This window comes from Hemicordylus capensis, chromosome 1, assembly GCF_027244095.1.
Source record: "Hemicordylus capensis ecotype Gifberg chromosome 1, rHemCap1.1.pri, whole genome shotgun sequence".
Classification (NCBI taxonomy): domain Eukaryota; kingdom Metazoa; phylum Chordata; class Lepidosauria; order Squamata; family Cordylidae; genus Hemicordylus; species Hemicordylus capensis.
In genome coordinates, this window is record NC_069657.1 from 109,089,287 (window position 1) to 109,116,242 (window position 26,956).

General features: G+C 40.7%; 1 protein-coding gene across 12 annotated transcripts in view; it reads right to left on the reverse strand.

Moving 5' to 3' along the window:
• MPPED2 (metallophosphoesterase domain containing 2) overlaps positions 1–26,956 on the reverse strand; it is a 243,544-nt gene that overhangs the window by 162,128 nt on the left and 54,460 nt on the right. For 10 of the 12 annotated variants that reach the window (XM_053283658.1, XM_053283667.1, XM_053283662.1 and 7 more), the window contains one exon: positions 16,036–16,217. The exons of 1 other annotated variant lie outside the window; for it this stretch is intronic. In XM_053283658.1, the coding sequence (XP_053139633.1) occupies positions 16,036–16,217 (182 nt within the window). Of the gene's footprint in view, positions 1–16,035; positions 16,218–26,956 lie in introns of those variants that run through there. One more of the 12 variants, XM_053283669.1, reaches the window with a different exon arrangement.

Below are 26,956 nucleotides of genomic sequence, written 5' to 3' on the forward strand. Positions count from 1 at the left end.
AAATTAATTTTAAAAAAAAGATAAACAGAAGTAAGAAAGCTGAGAAACCTGGCAGCCTCTAAGGTCTGCACAAATTAAAATGTCTCTAGTTCTTGTTTCTCAATAATCCATATGCCATATTTTGCCTCATAAGTGCAGTGTGTTACTTTGGAAATCATTTGTAAATAAACCAACAATACATGAAAAATAAAGAGAAATGAAGTTTTATCTGCAAAGCATTCTTTTATTGCCATATATTCATAACTAATAGGTAAAAATCTAAAAGAAATGTTAAAGGAATTCTGAGCACTTCTGAGCACTCTGTGTGGGGGTTTTTGGTGTGTGTGGCTATTCACCAGTGCTATCTAACTTTGCATGATTTTGTTTTCATTATATAGTACTAGTATTTTTAAGCCCGTTATAATAACGGGCGCTAGGGTTCCCCCCCCCTTTCTTCTTACTTCCTTTCTCTTGCCTTTTTTTTAGTGTTGGATCCTGGGTGGCTGGGCGGGGGAAGGGGGAGTTGTATCTGGCTGCTGCTGTAGTCTACGGCTCTGTGTTTCGTGCTTTGTGTCACTTGTAGTTCTTGGTGCCCGTTAGTGCTCCTTTAAGAAGTGCTCCTTTCTGCCGTTCCGGGGCCGCCGCCATTTCTCCTCTCTCTGCGGCCGGACTGAGAGTGCCGCCCCCGCAGCCCATAGTGCCGCCCGCCCCCGCCGACTCTCCTTTCCTTGCGGCCGGTCCGGACCCTTTGCCGCCGCCTCTGCACTCCTTGCGGCTGTTCCAGACCTGTCGCCGCTGCCCCTGCTCTTTTTGTCCGGTGGGCCAGAACCAGCGCCGCCTCTCCGATACCCGTGGCTGGCCTGGAGCCGCCGCCTCTGGCTCCCTGCGGCTGCCGCGGCCGCCTCTGCCGTCCCCGTGGCCATCTTAGCGCCGCCTCTCCGATACCCGCGGCTGGCCTAGAGCCGCTGCCTCTGGCTCCCTGCAGCCGCCGCTGCCGCCTCTGCCCTCCCCGTGGCCGTCTTTCCCCTTGCCGGGCAAGCAAATGAACAACATGGCCGCCTGTTGCCTGTGTCCGTTTCTGCCTCGGCCGTACTGGGCATGAGCTCCGCGCATGCCCAGAACGGCCGAGGGAGGCACGGACACACGCCTTGGTGTCCACGGACGGACACCAAGGCTTTTATTAGAGAGGATAGCTGTTTGATTTCTTCGAATCAATCTATATTACTTTTAAGCAAACATCTCCAACAAATAGTTTCAAGAAATGTATGGACATGGCTTTTTCTTCACATTAATTTCTGATGGATTTCCCAGTGGGCCTGCTTCCTTTCATCTTAACTCATCTGATTAGTTACTATTTACCGCTGTTACTTTATAATTCTAGGACTATTTGGATGTGAGAAATGCAAGTTTCCTCCGAAGGGGGGGAAAAAAAAAAGGACACATGTCATGAAAGAAAAGGCTAGTTAATTCAAGCTAATCCTGCCAATTTTTACTCAAGCAATTGCCCTATTCATGTTAATTATTTCAAAGAAAATCTCATTACTCAGAAGCAACGAGAAATCTTCTATGCATTGGAAACAGTGCATTTTATTCACCCACCTATACGTTTGTCTGAGTTTTGATAACTAGGCTTGTGCACATTCAGAAAATTTGGAATAAGACACAATCCAACTTTGATAATGTCAGATTCAGACTGTATGGGCTCTGGCATTGTCAGATATTAGGTTGGATTTGGAATTCGAATCCAAATTATGACTTAAATTCTTATTTTCCCCTCATAGCGGTCAATGGGGACATTTAAAAAAAAAAACACCACCAAAAATTACCAGTTGGTCCTAAAACCTTGAAACTTGCCACACATGTGGGGATGGAAATCAAGGCCCCCTGCAATGAATTTGATCAATTCCCTGATATTTGGTCATTTTTTAAAAAAATTGTTTAAAAATGGGAAACATGATTAAATCTAGCTTGTTTGAAGTCAGAACTTTACAAAAACTTCTGAAACTGAAGACCCTCTTTGGACCATCGTTTCAGCAATATGTGGAGGAATCTGTCCTTTGCCTTCATGAAAAGGGATAACAGCATGCCCCTTTTGCCATCCCTTTAATATTTCCAGAATGGATAGGCATACAGATATAAAATCTGGCACACATGACACCCACATTGGACTGTGGTGTTTTTTCTAAAAAAGCTATGGGTGAATTTTTGAAAAACAAATTAAAACTGTCTAAAAATGGTGAAATCTGGCTTGAAACAAAAAGTTCTGGATCTGAAGCCCCTCCTTGGACCATCATTCCATCCCCATGTGGAGGGAAAAGGACATTCCTTAGATTTTTGCAAATTCTAAATTTCCCACATACTTTTGAAATTTCAGAATTCTAACTTTACCAATTTGATTTTTGGGGGAAATTGTATCTGTATTTTACTGTTTTCCCCAATTTTTCACAACCTTTTCAGGAAAATGGCTTTTCAAATCCAAATCTGCACAGGCCTATCGGTAACCACCAATATCAATAATATAAAATTCATTAAAATATGAACTTTTAGAAACAGAAAAAATGAAGTTGCTGCCATATCTATATGCAGTCTCTTAATTCATACCCAAATACAATAGTTTTCTATTATTTCAGAAGAATGCTTGTGTTTGGATTTTAGGGCTTTCAAAGATAGGTAGGTCCAGAGCTGGTAAGCAGCCACTGAGAATACCTTTCCCCACACCCTGGCTGTTCTTATTTGAACAATAGCCAAAGATTCAATGAATATATAAGGATCAAGCACTTTAAAGTGGTAAGTCTCAGTCTAATCAGTAAAAGCAAAGACACAAAAAAGAAGCAAGTTCCTAAATATGTAGTAAAACTAACCAAGGCCCCCAGGACATTTAAATCTAATCAACATTTTATTTCAATCACAGCTATTGAAGGTATGCAGAATTTGTACCAAGAGCTAAGAGTTAAGTGCAGCAAAATAGCACTTTACAGTAAATCTTCATTCTGAATATAACAAATGAAGCAATACAAAGTTTAAAATAAGTGCCAGATGGGAAGCACCAAAATGAAGGAATAAATCAAACTACTAAAAAAAATTGCTTCCTATTATTTCACTGCAAAATATTTTCAAACCATCCTTTGCAGTTTAGAAAAAACTGCATGAATATGCTTCTTAACTTTTGCAAACAGGGATCTATAATTAAAACAAAGAATCAAACAGAGAATGCCTGGATGCTGTTAATTTTGAGGGGCATTTTAAAGTAATTTTCTGCCATTAGTCCCAAAGAACATCATAAATGCCCTTACTTTCATCACTGCAGAACAGGAATACACAGCTTTGTAGCATCTTACATTTTTGCAACGCTGTGTGTCCAGTCTTAAGAAAAGCATATGTGCCTGTACTAGTGGATAAATACTAGAAACAAATCTTGGGGTTTCTGTTTGAAGATAAATGCAGGATAGAAATATTAAAATAACTAAGTAAGAAAAGCAGGTAAGATATATAGGTATAGATATACACAAATAGATGTGCATAAATATATACACACATTTATAACATGGTTAAAACCCTAAATGCTAGATACCAGTTCATAATATTTAGAATCATATTTTTAAATAAAGCATTACAGAAATGATCAGCTCAGTTTTTCTTCATCTATTCAGGTTATATATACCATATAATATCCCAGAGGAAAACACAGCTGGATCTCAAACCCAAATCAGAGAGCCAGAGTGGTGTAGTGGTTAGAGTGCTGGACTAGGACCGGGGAGACCCGAGTTCAAATCCCCATTCAGCCATGAAACTAGCTGGGTGACTCTGGGCCAGTCACTTCTCTCTCAGCCTAACCTACTTCATAGGGTTGTTGTGAAAGAGAAACTCAAGTATGTAGTACACCGCTCTGGGCTCCTTGGAGGAAGAGTGGGATATAAATGGAATAATAATAATAATAATAATAATAATAATAATAATAATAATAATAATAAGAAGAAGAAGAAGAAGAAGAAGAAGAAGAAGTTATAATGAAGAGCAGAAGGAGAAAGAGAAGGAGAAGGAGGAGGGGGGAAAAGCAGAAAACTCAGTAATGAATATGAAGATATTTTGAAAACTTAAGAATATATAACCTGACTAGGGGTGTGCACAAAGCTGGCTGGCTCAGTTCAGTTCAAGTTTGAACCGGACCTGAACAGAACTAGGCCAGTTTGGTTTTGCCCCCATCAAAACCCAGTTCAGTTAAGGGATGATGGGCACAAGCATTTTATGTTTAAAAAATTTTAAATTATTTTTTAGTACTTACCTCATCCAAGGGGGCTTCTCAGAGGCTGTGGGGGGTACATGAAGGTTCCCACTCCCCCCACCAGCCTCTGTTTTGGCAAAAACTGCCCAATTTAGGTGTTCTTCAGCCTGTTCCGGACCTCCCCCCCCCCGCGCTGGTCATTTTGGAGGCCACCATGCATGCACAATGGGCCTCTTCGTGGCCTGGAGGGGGTAAGTACTAAAGAAAAAAATGTAAAGTAAAAAGGCTCGCAACCCACCCACCCCCCGCCGCCAGAATGGCCAAGTGGTTCAGTCCAGGGGTGGTTCAGCTCAACCCTGAACCTTCAAACTGAACCAGTTAGACATCGAACCAGTTTGCACATCCCTAAACCAGACCCAGCTCCGACGAACCCAACAAACCAAGTCCCAGTACAAGTCTGGGAACAACATTTTAGAACTTTATTTAATGATTCTGAGCTGGAGCAAAACTGGGTCTGGAGCAGAACCAGATTCACTACTGCCTTGACCTGTGGTAACATTAAGGGAGGTGGGGGTGGGAAAGGCGGAGAAGGTAGGGAAGGGCCTGAAGGTGGGGAAGGCACCAGGTAGTGACCTTGTTGTTCCAGAGCTAATTAAAGCAAATTCCAATTGGTGTGGCCCCCTATTAGCATCTTTATTTACACACACTGACCACATATCCAAGAAACCACAACAGTTACTGAGTCATCAGTTACCTGAGTCATCAGTTACCCACTGTGATGTGTTTAAAGAGTTTTTCCGCAGATAAAAATATCTTGGATTAGGGCCGACCTAGATGGAGACTCCACAATTAATTTTGATGTCTGAGCTGGAGGTGCCCAATGACTCCTCTTATGTGATTCAACTGGATCAGTTTCACTTTGTGACTCCAGAGGATGTGGACAAGCTGCATGGAGCGGTGAGGCCTACCACTTGTTCTCTTGACCCTTGTCCAACATGGCTTGTTCAATCTAGCAGGGAGGTTATTGTAAACAGCCTGGTGGAAGTCATAAATGCTTCTCTGAAGGAGGGCAGGATGCCTCCTTGTCTTAAGTGCTAGTTATAACTTAAAAAGCCCTAAACAGCTTAGGCCCTGGGTATCTAAGAGAGAGTCTTCTTCATTATGAGCCCCACTGCCCATTGAGGTCATCTGGAGAGGTCCACCTCCAGTTGCCGCCAACTCATTTGGTGGCTCACAGAGACAGGCCTTCTTGGCCGCTGCCCCGAGATTGTGGAATGTGCTCCCTGCTGAGATACAATCCTCCCCATCTCTGGCAATTTTCAAAAAACACCTGAAAACCCATCTTTTCACTCAAGCTTTCTCAGCTTCCTAAGTTTTGCGGGTTTTAATATCTGGTCTATTTTAAAATACAAAACCCGATTTGGGGGTTTTTAGTCACTGTAATTGCTTAATTGTTGTTTTAAAATGTGTTTAAATGGTTAATTGTTATATTGTTTTTTAATTTGTTTTAGCTCTTTACTGTTTTAGTGGTTTGTTTTAATTGTAAACCGCCCTGAGCCATTTTAGAAGGGCGGTATACAAATAAAATAATCATCATCATCATCATAATGATGATAATAATATGGAGCCCTGGGTGCAGTTCCAAAAGACCTTGAAGAGCACCTCAACACCATAGGGGCCACAGAAATCACCATCAGCCAATTACAAAAAGCAGCTTTACTGGGAACAGCCTATATTCTGCGACAATATCTATAACTGACAATAAAATTCTGGAATCCCAGGTCCTTGGGAAGGACTCGATGTCTGGATAAAACAAACCAGTCAATAACACCTGTCTGACTGTGTAAAATAATAATAAATATATACCCAAGGATTGGAGAGTAGCAATATTTGTTCCAATTTATAAAAAGGATAATAAACTCGATCCAACCAACTATCGTCCTATTAGCCTATTAAGTGTAGTAAGCAAGCTCTGCGCAAAGCATTTAAACCAGAGGCTACAGGATTGGCTTGAGTAGAAGGTATACTTGGTGATAAGCAAGCCATTTTTAGATCTGATCACTCAACTATGGACAAGTTCTACACCACCTAATATACAAGTATATCAGCGGGTCCAACTCTGCCTTATATGTGGCCTTCCTGGATTTTAAATTTGCCTTTGACTCAATTTCAAGAACAATCCTTTGAGGGAAATTTAAAAAGTCATCTATTGAGCAACATCTACTTCTTTCCATCCAGAAGCTTTATACAAACACTGCTTTAAGAGTGAGATGCAACCCACATGGGCTTCTCTTGAAAATAGTTCCTACCTATAAAGGGGTTAAGCAGGGATGTATTTTTGGCACCCGATCCATTTAATTTTTATATCAATTCAACGGCCTCTTGTTTGGATAACCCAAATTTCCACCCTCCTAAAATGGCAGGTACTGATATTCCAGTTTTTTTATATGCAGATGATGCAGCAGTCATCTCATGCATGCCAACTGGGTTTAAAAGAGCATTGAGAGCCATAATCCAGTACTGAAATGAGAACTAGAGATTTTTATACTAGGCAGTAAATAAAATAAATAAATAAATAAATAAATAAATAAATAAATAAATAAATAAATAAATAAATAAATAAATGGGTTATTAATTTCCATTAAAAAAAAATTATAAGGTTTGCAAAACGTGAGATTCTGCATAAATGGATAGTTGATGGAAACAGAATTGAGCAGATGTCTAATTTTAAATGCCTTAGAGTAGTTTTCCACCCCATGGAGATTTGGAAGTTCCAGACGGAGTATATTGTACAAACAGCATTGAGCTCATCAATGCTATCAAGAGGCTTTTCTATACTAAAGGAGGAGAACTAATTCTAGCAGCCTTGAAGCTTTTTGAGGCCCAAACTCTAGCCCAAATCCTATATGGGGCACAAGTGGATGTTTGAGTCAACTGAGTTTCCATAGAGCGAATCCAAACAAAATTATTGTGGTCTAGTCTAGCGGCTCCCAGATGTGTGCCCAATTCAGTGCTTAGATTAGAGACTGGGATGCCAGACATTGAGGTGAGGGTCTGGAAGTGCATGATCAACTATTGGCTTAAAGTACAGTTTTTCCCAATTGGATTAACTCCCTTTGTCCTTTTAGATGACCATCTGTCCAAGTAGAAATTGGAAATTACAAACAAGTTATTGTCACTGGATCTTTCAGTAGAACTCCTTATTTCCTTAGGCTATGAGCAAGCCAAACAGATATTTTCTCAATGGGTAGATGATATAGAGTATCAAAATGTTGTTAACTGATTGCCCTAGTACATGAGGGACTGGGCAGTAAGTTTTGTATGGGAACCCACAAGTTATTTAACACTTTCCTTCCCCAGGCTGCAAAAGGAATTATTCAGGGCAAGACATAATGTTCTCCTCTCCACACTCCTGAAGGGTAGATACTCAAAAGTGCCATTTCCTGACAGAACCTCCCCATGCGGGGCAGAGGAGACAGAGATGGTCCAATATGTCCATTTTACAAGGACTCCTGCATGAGACATATTTCCCTTCTATTGAAGAGATACCCAGACAGATTGGAGGGGTTCTATACCAAGCTATTGCTCTCTGATACAAATCAAACCATAACCTGCACAGTAGCTAAATTTTGTGTAGCAGTAGTGAAAATACAACAGTTGGTACAGTCATGAGCCAGTTGGTTATGATATTTTTATATACTGTTTGTTTTAATCTCTGTATTTTATCTTTGATTGAAATAAACATTGTTTTGACTAACCTGACCCAGTATTTTTTAAAAAAAAATATTAGTCCGTATCTTTAAAAAAAAATGATCTGAGGTGGCTTACAACAGTCAATTAAAGCAATACTATTACATTAAACATAAATCAATATGATACAATCAATTTCTAAAAACAATTTGTTATGGGGTGGCTAACAAAGTTTTTGTTGTTGTTGTTATCCCTAACTTAATTAGGAGCTACATGTGGCCAGCTCTGGACTGCCACATCATGCACACTGCATATGCTTCTGGACTGGGAACTGCATGTGCAGCCCCAGATTTTCAGTGTGCTATCTTTGAAAGCACTGATCAGTTGTTTGGTTGATGTGGAGGACTGAATCTGGCTCCCACTTCCCTTTTGAATAAATTATCTGTGCTGTCAGCACCAGCTATTTAATTGAATTCTAGGTACCTGGAGATATACAGATCTTACTCTATTGCACACTTAGTGCTCTGAAGTAATTTTTTTTTTAAGCAGGAAAATGGCATCAAACTTAGAAAGTGCTTTCCTATCTCCTCAAGAGCTAATATAGGCAGATTTGGATTAAAATTGCCCATTTGTTCATATCTCTGCTCACACTGAACTTCCACCTTATCTCTGCCCTCCAAGTGTTATCATCTGCTCAAGATTAATCAGAAGGTTAAACCAGATTTTCTCTAATCCCAAAAGTCACATATCTCCATGATATCAAAATACAGAAAAATAGTAAAGTAGGGCAACAAAACATCAATAATGCTTTCATTATATTTTTATTTTTATCAATGAAACCAAAAAAAGTTATAATTAAAATGGATGTTCAGGCCCTATTGTCCTTCCTTTATAACCAATGAATTTATACTGAAAGCAATATAGGTGGCCAAAGTTTAATGAAGATCAAGACAAAAGTTATATTTAGGGCCTCATCTTTCCCAGAGAAATATAATTTGTAATTCACTCAAGAGCTTAAAAAAAAAAACTATCATTAAACAAACTAGATGGACCAATTCCATGATAAATCCACTGGTATCTATTAGAACTCTCTCATATTTATGCCAAAAACAATAAAGGAAGATGCTTAAAAATCTGGAAATTTCTTTTATGTTTTAACTGTACTCATCTGCACCAATGAAGATGCAATTTTAAAGTTTAAAATTTAAACTGAAAAGCAGTTTGACTCTTCAGTAACATATTCAGTTTCAGTTGAAACTTTATAGATCCTTCATCAGAATTTTCCTCGATCTTTCCACACACACCCGAACTGCAAGATGTCACAGCAGCAAAGAACACACAGAAATCTCACAACATAAACTAACTTCCTAACAAGATTTCTCCATTCCTGTTCATTTTTTGTGGTTGGATTACAAAGTACAGCTGCATCAGAGTGCAGAAAGAGCTAAGTTTTAATTCAGGTGCCTTTCAGAAGCATTTTAAAAGTAATTTTAAAACACTAGGGCTAACCCAACTACACAAATAATCTAAGATGTTGCTTGGGGCAGCAATATGTTTAGGAGTGTAACTGAAGGCAGCACGCAAGCCAAGAGATTTGCTCCAGGATGTGGGGCAGCCCAAGTCTCAGTAATGCTGGCTGAACTGAACACTCGCAGTTCATAAAGCAGCATACACCAAGCAGCTATTTCTCCCCTCCCCACCCTGGTCAATATCATTGCCCACCCTTCCTAGATGAGGAAAATCAAGGCAAACCAGGTCTGTAATACAACAAAGCAAACGAACTGCTGGCTTAAACAAAAGAAGCAAAAATAATCTTCCTGTTGAGAATTCTATTTGCGAGCTTGATTTCAGGATTTGATTACATTAGGCATTGTAACCACAAAGAAAGCCAACTGCACAGACAGTACCAATCATCCTCATCCAGATTCTCACGTTAGCAAAGGATGACAATGTTAGGCCCATTCTACACAATACATTCACACACGTCAGAAACCTATAATCTTAATTTTCAAAAACAAAAATCCTTAGACTCCACATCCCCTTTCATAGTCATGAGTTTTTCAGCTACTTCCAAGTACACAGTGATCCCTTCCTCGTGGTCATGTGAGAGGGTTTGAGGGCGAGCAGACAATCCAGCGGCCAGTTCTGGGCAGGTCAAGGCATGCATTCCGCGTGCCCAGAGGGTCCACTTCTGTCCCAGGCAGTGTGGAGGTACAAGGTTCGGGAAGCATGGTCCTGGCCCCCAGAAATCCCACCATGCACCACATGAGCATACAGAGCATTGTGGGAATCCCCCAATGATCACTGGGAGCCTGCTGCTGTGCCAGTGTCAGCTGTAAGCAGCCAGCTCAAGTTAAGATGGTGGGCTCCATAGGCGGGTTTGCCACCGCAGCACCAGCGGGAGCTGCTCAGCTCCCACAATTTTCACAGGCAGCCAAGCCCAGGCTTAGCTGCCCTAGCCCGGTCTTGGCTGCCCATGAGAACAGCCTCAGTAAATAAAAGGCAAGCACATGCATTCTGATTTAATAATATGAAGACTATATAGGAAGAAAAATACATTAGCTATAGCATAATAATTTTAATTCCTCCCTCAGCCTGTAATGCTGTGTTTACTGCAAGGTCAGTTAAGTTACTATAAGGGATTTTTAATGAAAACAATTATAAATTTAAAATAACTGTGTTTAAAGCATTTAACAGTCACTAGGGTCAAGTGATTACAGCAGTTACAAGACCCCTGGGATATGTTCACACCAAAACAAAGTGAATAAATTACCTCAGCAGGCGTGTGTAATCACTAAGTGACCACAAAGGTCATGCAGTGTACAAGCCCAGACGACTTTCATGCAAAACCAATAATGAAAATTTATCATTCAAAGAGAAGGGGGAAATCTGGAGGGATACAATTTAGCTGATAGGTTACTAAACAGTAGAGAATAGCAGAGAGGATGAAGAAGATACAATAATGACAACAAAAACAAAACATCAACAACCAGAAAAGTTAATAGGGGAGTGGAGAATTTTGTTATTAAGTATATTATAGCTCTAAATTCTTTGCTCAGCCAAACTCCTAAGAAAGCCTTTCAGATTAGTATCTATTAATATAAAGAAACATCCATATATGAAAACCAAGTATAGTGCCTGATAACTAGCGCAAAAGACCACATATGAAAGGATGTTGTGCTAGTGCAAAGCTGTTGAGCTATCTAGTTGTGCTAAGTCTGATACTTGTGTTCCAATGAAGCATGCCTCATTTGTTTTAATGAGAACTTTTGCACAAAAACACAATTCTGCAATTCCTCCATTTTCTAACACAACTAAGCCATAAGTCTGCACTAGCACAACTTTGCTCCTTCTGCATGTGGTTCATTGTTCTGCAATAAATACTGGGACTGTGAGACTGAATGGAAACTAGATGCATATTTGTGTCTATGTGCTTCGCATGAAGAAAAGTTAGGTAGGAGCAATGCTATGGGATTTTGATGCCATCAATCATAGCAGCCCTCATTTTCTTTCTGAATCACCTTGCTGGGGTGGGAACAGAGGTTACTGCTTTACAATACAGTAATCCCCCGACCTATGAACTACTCGACTTACGTTGTTTTCGAGTTACGAGCGACAAAAAAGACCGGAAGTAGTTGCCGGTTTAGATTCAGCTTACTTGACCTACGAATGTTTTCAGACTTCCGTGGTGCGCTCCTCGACTTACGAAAATTTCGACCTCTGAACATCCATTCGGAATGGATTATTTACGTAAGTCGAGGGACCACTGTACTGGTAGTTCAGATTCTTCCTGGAAGTCATAACTCAAAGGTCATCCTGGAGAGTGCTACTCCACCCTATGGCTTTTGGCCACAAAATACCACAAAAATCTTGTCTTCAACATTCTTTAACATCTACATGAAACCATTAAGGGAGGCCATCCAGATATATGAGGTGTGGTTTCATCAGTATGCTGATGATACCCAGCTCTGTCTCTTCTTAACAGCTAATCCTAGGGAGGCAGTGGAAGTCCTGAATAACTGATGAACAGGACAAAATTTTAATTTTAAAAAATAGGGAAGTACTGTTGATTGGAAGAATGGCCTATACTGGAGTAGCTGTACAGCCTCTATGGATTATACAGTTTCAACATTCCATCATTATAAGCCCTGAACATTCTATTGCTTATAAAATCAAAACCATTTGTCCAATCTGCCTGGCCATCAACACATATTCACTAGTCACCTCTCCTGCAACTTTGGTGAAGACCCATTGATAAACGGCTTAGACAGAGCAGTAAAGTTTTTCTCTTTTGAACAGGGGTTTAAAGCACTGGCAACGTTCCTTCGGACTGAGGAAGTGGTATTTAAATGGTTTTGCAGTACATTTGCATGGTTTCAGCCTTTAGACTGCATGCCAGAAAAGAGCCTCTAGGTCCCAAACAATGGTTATTTCACAAATGATCTTCAAAATTGGGTTTTAATAGGCAGAAAAATACATCTTTACTACTAAAAGAGTTTGTGCAGTGGGACATTTGATTGAAGCAGTGATGTCCACAGCATTGCTCACAACCAGTATGGCGGCCAACAACTTCCGTATCCAAGCCTTGGGAGCACAGCCCTTCAGTTTCCTTCCCTGCCCTCTTCTTTCCTCCCCATACTGCAGCTATACCTTTTAATACTGCTCCTTTGCCTCAGAAAAAGCGCTGTTTAACTCCATTTGTCAGTTACTCCATGGTGGCTGGTTCTTCAAAACTATGTGTGTTTCATACCAGAGTGCCAACCAAAACTGGCACACTGCTCTGTACAGCCAGGTGTAAGCGGGAGGCAGGGGGAAGAGGATGTGCTCCATTTAGCTAGGCTGCGAAGAGCTCCTCTAGGCCAGGGTTTCTTAACCTTGGGCCCCCAGATGTTGTTGGACTACAACTCCCATCATCCCCCAACATGGTCTTTGTAGCTGAGGATGATGGGAGTTGTAGTCCAACAACATCTGGGGGCCCAAGGTTAAGAAACCCTGCTCCAGGCTACAGTGTGTTGAGGGGGAGTGTGTGCATGGGGGTGGGGGTGGAGTGTGTGTGTGTGAGAGAGAGAGAGAAGTCAGTTATCCAAACCCACATACATTTTGTCCCAACCTCCAGCCAAAACTGGTGCGCTGTTCTGTGCAGCTGGGTGCAAGAGGGATGCAGGGAAAAGAAGATGTGCTCCATTTAGCTAGGCTGTGATGGGCTCCTCTGGGCTGCAGTGTGTGTGTGTGTGTGTGTGTGTGTGTGTGTGAGAGAGAGAGAGAGAATGAATATGGCTGCAGTGGGTGGGTGTATTAACCCTTCCTTTTCAAAAACTTTTCAAGTTCAGTATTAAAAATCCTCCATTTTAAGATAAGAATTAAGATGGACTTACATTTTCACTTGTGATCTAAAAAGCATGCAAATTCAAAGTTAAGGTTCCCATCTTAACTTCTGTGCCATAGAAGCCGCAAAAGAATTTGCACAGTCTGATATATCATGCTGGCTTAGGAAATGAGACTCCAGTAACCACCCACACTTTGCCTGGTGTCAGCCAGTTGAAATTTCCAGATCTGAAATATCCTAGTGAATCTACTGCAGATTATTTTAGGGCTGTAGCACTGTGCCTTGTAGAGATACAGCAGGCAGAAATTCATCAGGGGCATATCTAGGAAGTGATTGGGAAAGCTACACCTGTTGAATGTCGGCCTGGGTGCATCCCTCCCCAGCACAGTATCCAGCTGAAGGACCAAGGCAAAGTGTGGGTGCATGGAGCCTCATTTCTAAAGCCAGCATCACATACCAGACTGCACAAAGTCCTTGGCACGGAAGTTAAGATGGGAACCTTAACTTTGAATTTCCATGCTTTTTAGGGCACCAATAAAAATGTAAGCCCAAATTAACTGTAATCTTTAACTGCAGAGGTTTTTTTAATTGCTTAATGGAATTGTACTTCCCCCTGAAGACTTAGGTTAGCATCCTGGGTGTGATCTTGAGTCTGCCATTGTTCCTGAATGCCCAGTGACCAAAGTGCATTTTACCAACTAAGGCTGGTGCACTAACTGAAACTTTCCTTGAATAGAAATAAGCTAGCCAGGGTAACTCATGTCTTAGTAAAATCCAAGTTAGATAACTGTAGCACACTCTACGTGGGGCTGCCTTTGAAGAGCTGAAAAAACTAGAACTGATGCAGAATGTGATCACCAAACTGTTGGCTGGGACAAATCACTGGTAAATACTGTTTTTAATCTTTAAAGCTTGAAATGTCCTAGATACTCTCCAGTATATCTTGAGAATGACTTCGCTAACATGAACCTATTCATACTTTACAATCCTCAGAAGCCAGGTTCCTCCACTATCCAGAAGCAGTGAATAATGTTCTTTTCAGCAGTGGCACCTGAGGAGGCTTGCACCACCTTTACTGCTGGTTTTCAGATCACTAAGGCAATTGTTTTTCAAAACCTTTCACTTGGGTGGAAATAATTCAAAGAAAGTATATAAGCCATGAATGTGGGAAAGAAAATGCTAGAAACTGACCATCAGGGTTCCCTCTAAGACATGTGTACAGGTGTGCGCTCACTCATTTTTTGCTGTCTGCTCAGTCAATATTAGATCCCGCTCAGGTTGAATCAGGAAGGTCCCACCCCGAATACATGTGCATTGTACTGACACTGCCATCCAGACCAAAATTCATTGCACACACAGATGAAAAAAAATTAGAGAGAACACAGCTAGCCATAGCTTTGCACTATAGTTTCTGGTGATGATGGGGAAGTTAATTAATTTTTGGACTGGCAGCCTTAAAGAGCAGCAGTTGAGAGGAGACTCCATATATCATAGCCACTTTCCCATCCATCCAGACTTAGTTCTCCTCCAGAATATATCACAAAAAGGAAAAAGGCAGCTTATGAAGCAAGGCTATAACCCAGAATAAAATGATTGCTAAAGATACACCTGATAAGGATAATGCTAATGAAGAGAGGAATGCCTTTAAAATTATTCTAACTCTTTTCAAATATAAGCCAGATATTAGCTCTCAAAACCAGTACCTGGAATTCAAAAGGCAAAGCAAAAGAAAAACAATGTCAAAAGTAAGACAAAAGACTATACAAATCAAGCAAGAATGGAGAAAAAGCCAGAGGGTGGACAGTAGAAAGCGAGACGACTAACGTAAAGGCCAAAATGTGAAAGAGCATATTGTTTTATGAACCAAACTTCATTTCTTTCATCTTCTCAAGGGCCTTCCAAGGGAATCCAATGGGATTTAATGATGCCATTAAGGGCCTTTAGAGACACGGTCACCACACCAGTCATAACCGTGCAATGCCATAGCCATATCTTTAAAGGCTTTTTATATAATGATGCAGTTTCATTTAGAAAAGTAAAACTTTTTAGAAGACCAGCTCATTCTTCAGCGATTTATTTCCATTTGAGTCTTTTGACTCCTCCCTAACCTCCCCAAGTTACCCAGACATAGACAACTGACCTCAAGCTTTCTCACAGGACAGCAAAGCCTGATAACGTGAACATTCACTTTCCTGTGTTTAATGCGATCACTGTTGGCTTTCATTTTATTTGTTGAACTGTTATGTCAACTTATTAGTGGCTCACTAAGATCAATGAGCTGTTAGGACATACTTAGCAAAATTCAGCACCACAACAGGTGCCTTGTTCCTTAGAGACTGTATAAAGCATAACAGGAGCCATCAGTCAGCAGAAGGTTAATATGCCTGCTCCCCTTTATCCAAAACATATGATCATCTGAATAACCACAGCAGTGCTATGTAAACATAGAGACCCTTCTGTGACATTTTCTACTGCATAAGTAGTTGTATTTTTGTCGTTTCCTCTTTTGCACAGAGACAAAAACTCAGGCACTCCAAGATTTGTACAGCAATGTGCTCACACAGCTGCTGCACAACCATCCAGCCTTTGCCATGCAATACCAGATGATCAAGCACTGGGTATTACAAGCATAAAATCAAACATCTACATTCAGGCTTCATTAACAGAACCACATTTTGACTACACAGAGTCAAACATGAAGACAAGGTGGCAAAGGTGGAGTGAATGCTCTTCAAAACTCCTAGACAGTTAGGAAGCCGTAAGTGATACTTGGACAGCAAGGTTAATTGGGGCCAACCAAAATGCAGTAATTCCTTACCTAACCAGTCATTAAACTTCTTAACCTCAGAGGGCAGCCCCAATTCTGTGAAATCGCCTGTGTGAAGCAAGATGTCCCCATAAGGCATCTGGATTCCATCTGTTCGGGAGTGTGTGTCTGAGATGCAGACAAAGCGAGTGTGGCCTGCTGGTTTCGGGGTGTCGTATGGAATAGGGTCGACCCTAAAGCAAACAAGAAAGCCCATTAAAATTAAACATGCGACACACATGGGATGCAATGGGCATGACTCAGGCAAACCACAGGCACAGCAGCCACATGTGGAAGATATCCATAGCCTTAATACAGCTCTGTCTTTTCCCTTCTCCCTCCTTCAGGCATGCCCAAGTCATGTGTACAGGCAGTGCACTGGGATGTTGATGGGAATGGAAGATCTGCACACCTGCTCACTTCACATATCCTCATCCATCTCTACCTAAATCAAGTTACTTGTGTTCCAAACACAAGTAATCTGTATCAAAGTGAGAGGGAGGACTGGACAGGGAGATACAGGGAGACCTGCACAGACTTCCTATTCCTCTAATGTCCAACCATGCTGCCTGCAGGCATGCCCATGAACACACACAGGGGTGTGATGGGGGTAAATAAGTCTATGGCAATCTTGTGCATGTGGGACTGCACCCATGGTACAAGCGGATCATGCCCATTATTTCACAATATGAACTGTGATATATATCAGCATATATACACGAGATAAATGCTTATATGCGTGCGCACACACATGGTAACAAACAATACTTCTTAGAAAGAATGGAAACATTGTACCTCTTGTTAAGCAGTAGTATTAATCATTTATTTTATTAGAGAGGTGGTATATCTAGTGGTTAAAATAAAATAAGGAGTTATGAATCATGACTTCCACAGTGCACGTCCAAGTGGCTTTAGGCAAGCCACTTCCTCTTAGTTCCCCAAACTACATGAGCCAGCTGGGGTGGTTGGTACTGTCGGGGGGAACAAATGCTCCTTGTAATTTCTGACAAGTCTATGGAAAACAAGTGATTGCATTGCAATACTTTCAGCTTTCAATGTATTATGATGCTTTTATTGTCCTGATTATCAGACCCGCCGCAGCCCAATTTGCATTGGTGTTTTAAAAGCTTTTTAAAGTTAAAAACACAAAAACTACTACAGCAGCATTTTATTGATGTCAGATACATGCAAATGAAAATTGGCAGGAATATCCTCCAAAGGCTACTAAATGGAGAGCGTACAACAATTTGTTAATTGCTATCCTAACCCTGACCCTAACTCCATCCTAATCCCTACTCTAACCCTTTCCTCTGTACACAGATTTTCTGTAATCATTTGAGGGTAAGGATAAAGAAAGGGTAGTAAAACAGAGAGGTCATTCACACAATCAAAAACTGTGTCCTACCCAGATTTGGGAGCTGTGTGTGTTCCCAAGTTTTGGTTGGGTGGAAGCAAGGTAGGAGGAAAACCTGGGTAGAAGTGATTGTGTGGAAGCAAGGTAGGAGGAAAAGCTAGTATGCAAGTTTTCTTCCTAGCTTGCTTCCACACAATCAAAAATTGGGATCACACACCACTCCCAAACCCAGGTAGGACACAGTTTTTGACTATGCAAATGACCTCAGACAAAGCTGTAAGTGCAATAGTGCTATCACCTATTTTCCATCTCTAGAGAGGTAGATGTTGCCCAAAATCACTATGACTACCTGAGATGGTACTGATGGCCAAAGTTTGAGGGCCTGGCTCATGGACTACCAGATGCAACATGAGAATAATATTTACCTACCTACAAGAGTCTAAGTATTAGAACAAGGCAATTCATATAAAGCACTTTCAACACTTAAATCCACTATACAAATGATTAATATTATTAGGAATATATCTACGAAGTACTTTAGTTTTTATCACATGGCAAATTTTTTATCGTATAAGCAAGCTGAGTTCAAAAAGACACAGCTAAATTTATTTGGTAAGAAAGAATTTCAGAAACTACATAGTAAAATGTCTACATCATATTTTAATTCACATGCCAAAACAGAGAGAGAGGGAAAGAGAAAGAGAGAGAGAGAGAGAGAGGATATAGCTTTTGGAAGCTTTTGCTTCAGATCTGGAGCTACTTCCTTCAATTATTATTACTGGTTTATTAAGTGCACTTAAAAAGCATGCTTTATTAAGTGAACAGAAGCATGAGCTATTAACTAGAGGAACATCTTGATACTCGCTATGAACCCCTCTTCCCAAACACACACATACCAATCATCAACCAAGCTTTACTCATTCGGTGAAACTTTAATGATAATAGATTTTTCCCTGCCTGCATCTCTCCTGGAATAGATTTTATGCAGACTAAACAACAAAGATTATGAACTGCATATGCAAGACCACACACTTTTAATTGATCTGGAATATCTATCATCCCTGGTTTCATATTTATGATCACTAAAACAGCTTAGAATCCCCACATGACCAATAAGAATCTTGGAGATCTTGCTGAAACTGATAAAGTGAAAAAAATTAGCAACTGCTTAAATATAGGAAGAGAAAGGGAAGGGGGATCAAATACATACACATTTTAATTTTAAAAAAGTTCACAAAAATAGCCATGACTTTCATTGTGAAATCATTACTTCTTCAAAAATGCACTTGAATTATTTTTACTTGCCTTTTGACCAATATTTTTATTAGTATTGCTTAACTATATAAGAAGCAAGAAAATATAAAGTAGTTACTCCCTATTGCCAGAATGCAGAACTATTAATCATTTGTAATTAAGTTTAAAAATAGTAAGTTCTTAATAGTCACAAAGTAAACAAGCTTCATAATGAGCTGAAAATAATGAAGGACAAATCTAAGGAATAGAAGGACGGACAAATACAGACCAGTAGCACAAACTTGTAGTAACAATGGCTTACATATCCTGCAGCATAATGCAGGGTGCTCTTCAATATAACATACAATTAAGTGTTTTTTTCTCCATGACATTAATCAATAAAGTTGTTACCACAGACAAAATTCACTCACTAATACAGTATGCACTGATATTCTATGTACAACAGCGGTGATATACAGCAGCATATTTCTTTCATTGTTCTTCTAAAGAAAGGGAAGCTACACTGTTTGTTTAGGTATACATCACAATGTAAACATGTGACAGAACTCTCCTGGGACTACAATCTTATCAACCCCATGTCATACTAAGACATGGTATGAAAATGAACTCCCCCAGAAAATGAACTCTCCTCTTTTCTTCCCTACAGGAGTGGGTGGGTGGGGAGTATTTATGGAAGTTGCAGAAATACAGATTATCTGGAAATTTTTGGATTGAAACATATGGGCGGGGTCCCATAAATGTTTCTCATTTGCATAAAATTTGCATTATTTTCTCTCAAAAAACTTTACTATACAAATCTTCCTGAAACCCTAATTAGACTGTGTTCTAATTTGGCATATTATTTGACTTTTAAAATAATGATAACAAAAAACCCCTCAGGCATATAAAATTTCCCATTCTTATCTCAACATTTTCCAAGTAGTCATGTTGTTGAACTGAAATAATTCATTGGACTGGGGCGGGGGGGGGGGGGCAGGAGGAGATCAATTAAGACACTTCATGTGGTTTAAACATTATGCGGAAACAAAATCAGAGTTTTATGTGGAAAGAAATTATTTTCACTGTATATACTCAGTGCATCAATAAAACATATACATACTCTCTCACACACTTCCTAAGGATAATCACCTGAAGAACATTAATTATAACCTTGAAATTTTCAAGCTTCCCAACATTGCATTGGCATCCATTCATTTTTACTAATGCATGTTATGAAAGAATAGCCAACATCTTTGGCTGCTTTTTAAAATACAATTTTAAAGGGGAAGTGCTTATAATGTGTGTGACTGCCATCTGTTTTCAAGATGTCGGATTCCAATGTAAACACCCCATCAGAATACACCAGCAGTCTGTCCTATATGCTGTGAATGTGGTTTGTATTGTACTGTAAACACATGATTTCTAAAGGGGTTCTCCTTATAGTTTGAGCAGCTGCCATCATGTTTCAAGATGGAGGATGGGGGGAGAGAAACACTCCCATTACAATACCCCAGGACTCCCTCCTATGTACTTAAATTTTGGTTTGCACTGCTGTTCTATCAGTGTTGCTTAAACTATGATCAGCTGCCATCATGCCTCAAGATGGTAGATGGGAGAAAAACAGACTCATCAGCATAGCCCAGAGCCCCCAGCCATGTATTCTGAATTTGGTATATATCAGATTGTCATCACATGATTATAAGAGGATGGTGCTTGAGCAACCACCATCTTAAACCAAGATGATGGAGCTATTCACATGACCGGGAGGGTGGGGGGAAGGCTGAGCAGTCCTTACCTTCCCCCCAGATGAATGAGTGATCCCTGCTGAGAGTGCTGACTGCACTCTCACACAAACCAATCACCGGAAGCCTAAACGACACATCCTGGCCTCTGGATATCCTATAATGCACCAAGCACTGAGCATGGTTCATTGGGCGATTTCCCCGGGTGGGGGGTGGGCACAGGCACTCTCGGCACCTGTCTCTGTGTCAGAGACAGATCCTAGAGCCTGGGTTAACAGAGTGCTCGTTCTGTTAACGCTGGCTAAAAGCCGGGCTTGAAAGCCGGGTTTAGCACCATGGCAGCACCAGGATCCACATGGCTGCTTAAACCTGGACTTGTCTCAGATTTCAGACTTGGTGAGATCCACATGCTGGTGGCATCCACATTGCTGCCTAAACCTAGGTTGTGCTCTTCATGAGAATAGCCTCGATGTATGGGGAAAACTGTCCCCAATAGGGTCATCTAGAATCTCTTCCCATGAGACATGAATTTGGATTGTATAGGACTGAAAACACACATGGATGTGGTAATCAAACAAGCCTTTTTTCCTTCAGAAATTAGGCTAAAATAAGATGAAGATCCCAGACCTATAATCTGGTTCTAAAAGATAAAGAGTGCCATGGACTTTGACAGAATTCTAGAAGACTCTGTATCTCTGGCCAGGGTGGGGTTTGGACAGAAGAGAATGAGAAAGGAATGCAGAAGGGGTGCAAAGTCCTTCTGTAAATAGTTTATACCTGTAGAGACAAAGAAGGTACTAATATTATGAAAATTCTTTACTGTCATGTTGGTAATGATGGTAGTGGCATGTCTAGACTCTTGGACTGTTCAATATTCCAAAATAACTTTTCTCCAATACAAGTTTATAAAAGGACATCAGGCTTTATCTATGAGCCTTATGGTTGATCTCATCTGGCAGAAGAGACAAAAGCAATAATAAATTCTCTTAACTTATCATGACACCTCCTGCAGGGATGCTTTTCTGCTTTTAGAAATGATGTTGAACGATACATCTTACGGTAATTCCAGCTTTCGTAAGCCAATTCCTATCCACCAAAGGAATAATGTTTGCTGGCATGATTTTTTTGCAGAAAAGCAAAAATGTGTTAAGGAAGAGCTTATATTTAAAGTCACATACCAACAAGTATAACCAAGAATTCTAGCCAAGTGGACTTTAACTAGCTGAACTCAAAACTATTTTCTTTTATCAGGAAACAGATTGGAGATATCGGCTTCCATATTGCATGGTGAGTCATGAATCCAAGAGAGATCTGTACTCACTGCTTCCAAAATACTCACTAGCCCATCAGTTCTGCTGTAGATGTCTAGGGCTCCTCTTTGCCACTGGCATATTGAGTCATCCAGGCTGGCGTACTCCCATTGGGAATGATGGGAGTAGGTTGCAGCTGCGATGATGCAATGCACTGCAGGCATGAAGAAGGCCCCACCATTACAACAGAGACAATGGCCTGGTGGCTGGCTTTAAAGCCATAAGTACGGATCCCTCTTGGATCCACTACTCACGGGCAGTACATGGGCCACTGAGAAGAGAAGTTTAATGATTTCCTCAATACTACAAAGCATGTCAGTAGCACAACTGGCAAATTCTAATAACAATGACCCTAACTCCCCAGCTATAACAAGCAGAGACACTCTCTCTCTTTAATGTATTTCAAATAATAGCTCTAGAATATCACATACATTCGCAAAATTCTTCAGGCCAGTGAACCCGAAGCTGCCAGGTTCTTAAACTTTATCAAACAGAAGAACATACCCATCTCTAGTGTAATTCTAATGATGTGGATTAAGTACCTGAGAGGTAAAGCAAGAAAAGGATCTGTTTCCAAGAGAAGTAATGCTGACAAGCTCTTAACCCTAACCTTGTTGGCAAGTATAAGTCGTAACAGTGTCTTAATGAAAGAAATAAAATGGCATTGGTTCAGACCTCAAGATAATGAATTGAACTTCATTTACTTTGTTATAGGGTGGCACTTGAAGATGGCAGAGTTATAGGAGTTCCAAAAGGGGACAGCAGAAAGAATTCATAATCTTGATGGGATACTAAGGCCTTGTTCAAATCATCATTTAAAATGAAGCAGTTAAGAATTAACTCAGAATTGCATTTTAACTGTATATGGAGAACTTGGAACTGCCACAAGGATCATGCAAGAATAATATACCACGTGTTACATTTATCTGTTGTTTTTTTAACATTCATGACTTCTTGTCTGTGTGAACATCAGGAGAGATGCATACTCCTCCTGACACATTCCAACAAGACCCAGAGAAAATGAAATTGCCAAGTTGTATACCAAGATCCAATATGAGCAACCATGAACAACTTCATAAGATGATGAAATTCTACAGGTGCAGCTTTTCTCTGCCATGAAAAGTGTAGCTGTACTTTCTGAACATCTTCCTACCCTATAGCAGTTGAGGTCATGATATCTCCAATAGGGGGAAAATCACAACTGTAGGTTTCTCTACTACCTTACAGCATTATTATGAGGACATGAAACATTTATGCAAAAAATAATACTTCCAAGTGCTGAATCAATGTTGTATGCTGATTATTACTACTATTAATTATTAGGAACATAGGAAGCTGCCATTTACTGAGTCAGACCATTGGTCCATCTAGCTCAGTACTGTCTACACAGACTGGCAGCGGCTTCTCCAAGGTTACAGGCAGGAATCTCCCTCAGCCCTATCTTGGAGATGGTAGGGAGGGAACTTGGAACCTAGATGCTCTTCCCAGAGTGGCTCCATCCCCTAAGGCAGGGATGTAAAACTGTGGCCCTTCTGCAGATGTTGGCCTACTACTCCCATCATCCCTGGCTATTGGCCACTGTGGCTGGGGATTATGGGAGTTGTAGTCCAAAAACAGCTGGAGGGCCACAGTTTGACATCCCTGCCCTAATGGGAATATCTTCCAGTGCTCACATGTAGTCTCCCATTCATTTGCAACCAGGGTGGACCTTGCTTAGCTAAGGAGACAAGTCATGCTTGCTACCACAAGATCAAGTGTCCTCCCTTCTTTCCTATTAACAAAGAACCTTTTGTCAAAGTTATTTGAACCCTGCTATTGCATTGTGCAAGCACAGAAACTGGTGTTAGGTTAGAATGCCATATCCTAAGAATGTCACCCTTTTAAAAAAACTAAAACAAAATTTGAATTCCTTAAAAATGCAAACATAGCCTGGAAAGTGAATGATAAATCAAAAAAGGTGATCATGTTTATATCAACACACTCATATATCAAACAGCAGCACTGATTCAAAAGAGAATCTTTTAAAAAAATACTGAAGGTACAGATCTTGATGCTTTTGAGCACAATCACACTTCCTAAAGTCAACATTGCAAAGCTTTGCCAGCTACTTCAGCTAGTTAGTGTCTACTGGGCTGATTTCAGTGATCCTGATTTCTAGTTGTCAAAGCCCTATATGACTGTTACCCTCTCCACAACACACAGAAGCAAAATTACACAAAACAAACACATTATTTCCTAAAGTATTGTTAGTAAGACAGTGATTTGCCAAAGGCTACCTACTGTTCTGCTTCAGTTCTGCTGTGTGTCAACTCTAATCCACCCAGGGCTATTAATTTAGACAGGGGTGGAATAGAAGGGCAATAAATAAAATGAAAATGAAAACAAAAACAAGCTAAATCCCCCATATTCTAACCCAACATGTGGCCCAATTACTGGACTAAGGGCTCCTTCTGTATAATTTCACTAGCACAATTTGAAGTTTAATTTTGAAAATCAAAACTATCAGATTGAGGATGCAACACAAACCAAGTTCATATGCTTGCTGTGTCCATATATTTGTTCATATGCTGCTAACTGGACAAAGAGGAACTTTCAGAGTGAAATCGTGAAAGACTACGCATCATGTTCACAGAAAATTTTCTTCCAGAATAAGCTCTAGGTCTCCACAGAATAACTCTGAAGTTGAAGCGATATTTTACCTCACTAAAAATTTGGTCAGCAGGACAATAACTATACTTTTCTTTTGCTGACTTCTACTCTGGAAAACCTGCTGTTCCCCTTCTCCTCTCTCTGGAAACAAAATATACAGTACAAGTGGGAGCTTCTTCATAGTCTTCTGCAGAGGTTTCACTTTCTGCCTGGAAGGCATCACCCTCTCCAGGGATAACATGCAATTCAATCTTCATTCCATCACAGAACTAGCACTTTTTCTCCCAATAAGTATCAGTCATTCATGTGGCTCTGCTATACAATTTAGTTTCCTTCTCAAGAAGGTAGACCAAAGGCCAAAAACACCACTGAAAGCAAGAGAGCTCTTGCTGGGTAAACCCCAGTTGTCTTTCCTTTCGCTAACTAAGATCCAGGATACAAAGAACAGTGCAAAATAGTTTTAACTTGCCAACAGGGTTTGGGAGGGGTTTCTCAAACAGCAGCCCACAAGCCACTTGGCAAATCACTATTGAAATAGTTTATGATATAGCAAAGGATGGGGGAACCTCTAAAGAAAAGATGTGAATAATTTCCCTAGCCACATACAAATCTTTTGGGCATGCCTAAGTAGGATGTGGAATCCTGACAATAACTCTTGATCACAACATATTTTGCAATTGTTCCTTCAGTGGGAATTAAGAACAGTGGGTTGAAGCTGCAGTGCTTGCTCCAAGAATGGAAGCAACTTCTAGTCACAAAAAGGATCATTCTATGATCAAACGCTCCTTCCACACATGGAGAGAACCCTTTGGATGGAACCCCTTACGTATATAAAGGATCGAATCCTTTAAGTATATTAATTGAAATCCTGACTAGCAAAGCACGTGCACTTCTAGCAGCTGCAGAGGCACAACAGGAGCCCTCGCACAACTCCTATCCCTCTGTATGAGCAGAGTTCCGCAAGAGCCTTTAGTCTGGAGTGCCCAGAAAGATCAGAAACAGGCCACTGATCCTCAGTGACGTGTTTCCAGTCTTTCAGAGCTCCAGCACTTCAGTAGTCAGGATGTCAATTATTCATTATCATCATTATTATAAGAATATTGATATATTGTTCTTCCACAAACTTCTTAGAGCAATTTACATTTTAAAAAAAGGAATATGATGGTACCCTGTCTCACCGTTCAAACAGAAACATAAGGCACACACCAGCAATAGCCACTAAAAGATGCTGTGCTAGGGCTGAATAGCAGCAGTTGCTCTCTGTTAGATATAAGAGAATCGCCACTTTTAAAAGGTGCCTCTTTGCCCAGTAGGGGTCATTATTAAGCAACAAGTCTAACGAGTAAGAGCCTCAATCTGTACTGAATACATGAAAACGATCCTGCTCATACACTAAAACCTATCTGAGTTTTTTATGGCACACACTGGATTCAATCCTAAGATTTCCTTCTTCCAGATAAAGGGTTCTTATTCTAGAGAGAAGAGTGTCTAAAGAGACCTTCTGGAGGAAGGAAACCTTAGGCTCCAACCCCCAAATGAATAGAAAGCACACTTTATAAGGCTGTTCACACTTTATGAGGCTGTTCACACAACCCATGAGCCTGGAGAGGGCTGGCGGGGGAGGCAGGAGCCTACCTGTCTTCCCCCACATGGTCCACGTTGTTCATGCCATGCACCAACATGATTGACACTGAGATAAGCCCAACAGCAGGCAGGAGTGGGGGGGGCAGCTGGGCCACCAGTTATTCCACAATGCATCATGTGAGAAGAGCAGGGTGCTGGGATACCTTCGTGCTGCTGGGCCGTTACTTTCTCCCAACTCTATGGGTAAGATGGCTGCCAGCAGCCTTGTAAGAGCTGCTGGCAACCCGCTCACCACAAGACCCAGAAACTGGGTGGGAGGAGCACACACGAGTCCTCCTATCTCACTTTAAGCTCAGGTTATGGAGCAGGGCTATCCAAGGGCAATCTCAGCACTCCTCACAACCAGCCCTACGTGGGCTAGCACTGCCCTACTCGGGTAAGGCTGGTCATAAGAACAGCCTCTATATGTCTTGTCAATCCCGCCTTGGGATTGTTTTAATGAAAGGTGGTATATAAATTTAACAATAAATAAATAAATGTCATTTATTAACATACTGCTGATTGCTGTGTGGATGAGCACAGAGCCTCTGCATGCTCCCTTTAAGGTTGGGAGGCATGTAGGAATGTTGAGAGGGGCCACAAAATCCACAAAAATGTTTATTTGGGGGAGGAAGCCCAGACCTCAACCCAGAACCCAAAATCACCCCTGAGGAAGTGAAGGGCACATATGCTCTGCAGTCACTGCATTTGTTTTCATTGCTACACTCATGGGATCTGAGAATCAGAGAGTGGAAGAAATGAGAAGGCCATCAAGTTAAATCTGTAGTCCTGAAAAATATGGTCAGGAGGCTCATGAGAAGACTGTGTCGCTGGACTGGACCATTTGAGATTGTGGGCTGAGGAGAGGATTTGAAAGCCTGAAAAATCACCATATGCAAAACTCTATGCACATAGAAAGCTAGTCTGTTAAGGTGAAACGTTCTAGTCTAGCCGTCTCTCTGGCATGCTAGTTTAGCCTGCAACTTTTTTTATATAGAGATCAACATTCGGATATGATAAAG